At 47.5% G+C, this 2,603-nt stretch overlaps 1 protein-coding gene across 1 annotated transcript in view; it reads right to left on the bottom strand.

Annotated features, from left to right (window-relative positions):
- The window catches only part of LOC107095524 (copine-4-like), a 69,321-nt gene extending 67,092 nt beyond the window's left edge, over positions 1-2,229 (bottom strand). The window contains exon 1 of the mRNA XM_015391657.1: positions 2,040-2,229. Within this exon, the coding sequence (XP_015247143.1) occupies positions 2,040-2,210 (171 nt within the window). The 5' untranslated portion in view covers positions 2,211-2,229. The remainder of the gene's footprint in view (positions 1-2,039) is intronic.
- Positions 2,230-2,603: the final 374 nt, after the last annotated feature.

Consider the following 2,603-nt stretch of genomic DNA (forward strand, 5'->3'; position numbering starts at 1 on the left):
ATCTGGTTGATCTGGATCTGGAAAGTGACCTGAGATGACATGATGTGAATTGGAGCTATAGAAATAAACTGAATAGAATTGAATTCTGTCCTGGTTCTGTGGGTTTTACCCTTAGAGGCTTTTCTCACACACACTTACATGAACCAATAGAAACACAGGACAGCATTGTTCATAACTGACTTTATTGGTTTCCGATCTCACATAAAAGCTTTTTATTCCAGAAAACGTGAAGGTTGGAAGGAGCAGAAGTAGCTCTTCTCTGTGGAGCTTCAGGCTCAGAGTTCAGCTCAGCAGCAGAACAGGCTGGAGGTTTAACCTGATCGATCTCCAGAGGCAGGAAAAGACGAGCAGCAGGATGGATGTTTCTGCAGCTGAAAAACCGTCAACATCCTCTAAATCAGCGGCGATGACATTAATGTGACAGAAGGTGGCGAGGAGGCAGAGAACAGATCAATGAAAATGCTTTCTGACATTTATCAGCACAAAGCAGCGGCCTGATGGAGTCTTGCAGGACGCCTTTGTTTGGATGAAATCATTCAATAAACAAACACAAGTGAGCTTTTATCCCTAACCCATCCTATCAGGAGTTCTGACCCAGTTTGTTCAGGGTGGGTTTTAACCCAATAAATAGAGACGGAAATGAGAAGAATCCAAACGCTGCATATTTGAGACACAAAGAACCACATCCGGAAAATAAAAATTTTCAGCGGCAGGACGCTGAAAAATCTACAGACCAGAAACAGTGGACAACAAGACGTTTCTCAATCAGCACTAACATTAGCCCATTAGTATGCCAGCGTTACCGTTAGCCCGTCTGCAGCAGCCAGCGCTAACGTTGGCCCGTCTGCAGCAGCCAGCGCTAACGTTAGCCCATCTGCAGCAGCTAGCACTAACATTAGCCCATCTGCAGCAGCCAGCGCTAACGTTAGCCCGTCTGCAGCAGACAGCGCTAACGTTGGCCTGTCTGCAGCAGCCAGGGCTAACATTAGCCCATCTGCAGCAGCCAGCGCTAACGTTAGCCGGTCTGCGGCAGCCAAGGCTAACCTTAGCCCGTCTGCAGCAGACAGCAATAACATTAGCCCATTAGTATGCCAGCGTCAACGTTAGCCCGTCTGCAGCAGCCAGGGCTAACATTAGCCCATCTGCAGCAGCTAGTGCTAACATTAGCCCGTCTGCAGCAGCCAGCGCTATTGTTAGCCGGTCTGCGGCATCCAAGGCTAACATTAGCCCGTCTGCAGCAGACAGCACTAACATTAGCCCATTAGTATGCCAGCGTTAACGTTAGCCCGTCTGCAGCAGCCAGGGCTAACGTTAGCCCATCTGCAGCAGCTAGCGCTAACATTAGCCCGTCTGCAGCAGCCAGCGCTAACGTTAGCCCGTCTGCAGCAGCCAGCGCTAACGTTAGCCCATCTGCAGCAGCCAGCGCTAACGTTAGCCCCTCTGCAGCAACCAGCGCTAACGTTAGCCTGTCTGCAGCAGCCAAGGCTTACGTTAGCCCTGGTCACGGTGCACCAGGCTTACCACACAAAAAAAACTTTTACTGATTAACTCGCAATTCATTAATGAAATTAAATCACGGCAAAAGTATTAGTTTTAGGTATAGATTGATTATTTCTCGCTGACCAGACTTTTCCTTTAAAGCAAAGTGAACTAAATCACTTGGAACTGAAATAAACTGAATATGATTAAATAGAGATGAACTAAACTGGATTTTCTGCAGGATTCAACTTCTAACGAGACATTCAGTTGTAATTTAAATGAGTTTCATCAAACCTGTTTAAGGTCATAGATGAAAACAGGAATAAAGTAAATTCCTCCATTTGTCCCTAATGATAAAGCTAAATGCTAAAAAGAAACACCAGCTCAGGAAGGACGGGGAGAAATAAATCAGGTTAAATAATAAGATGAAGAATTTTATACAAAACCCTCTTAAATTACAGGATGCTGCAGCCTAACAGCAACGTTTCTGGACCGAGAACAGAAACATCTCAGCTAATTAATAGCATGAGAAACCCGCAGCCGTTACCATGGTGACCCACCTCCATCCACTGCCCGTGGGACTGCATCTTGAGGATGATGCAGGGGTCCGGTTTGGACAGAGCATCTCGGTCTGAGATCCCTTTGCAGGTCACTCTAAGCTCCACCTTGGTGAGGCAGGGGCTGCTGAAGAGGCCCAGAGAGTTGGCCGCCGACTCGTAGATGTCACTCATGGTGGAGGGGGGCAGGAGGTCTGCAGGGGGGGAGTTAGGACACGGATCAGAACTTCACAGGAGATAGACATGTGTGGAAACAGCAATAAAAAAAAAAAAACATCTCCTTTCTCCGGCCAAACAAACCCAATAAAACCCGCTCAACCCATTCCCACTGCGGACCCCATCAGGACCTTCTGTAAACACCATGGCGACTGGATGGCGTCCAACCATTGGTCCAGGAAGTAACATCTGTGCAGGAAGCATGTGGGGGAACCAAAGGAAGGAGAATCCAAAGATCAGATCAGCGCAGCCTCCGAATTTACCAGAATCAGAACCAGCTCATAGCTGGGTTCTGTTTCACTACTGTCAGATTCTACAGGCTTCCAGAAAACCACGATGATGATGATGATG

The sequence above is a fragment of the Cyprinodon variegatus genome, unplaced genomic scaffold (assembly GCF_000732505.1).
Source record: "Cyprinodon variegatus isolate N-32 unplaced genomic scaffold, C_variegatus-1.0 Scaffold554, whole genome shotgun sequence".
In the NCBI taxonomy this organism is placed as follows: domain Eukaryota; kingdom Metazoa; phylum Chordata; class Actinopteri; order Cyprinodontiformes; family Cyprinodontidae; genus Cyprinodon; species Cyprinodon variegatus.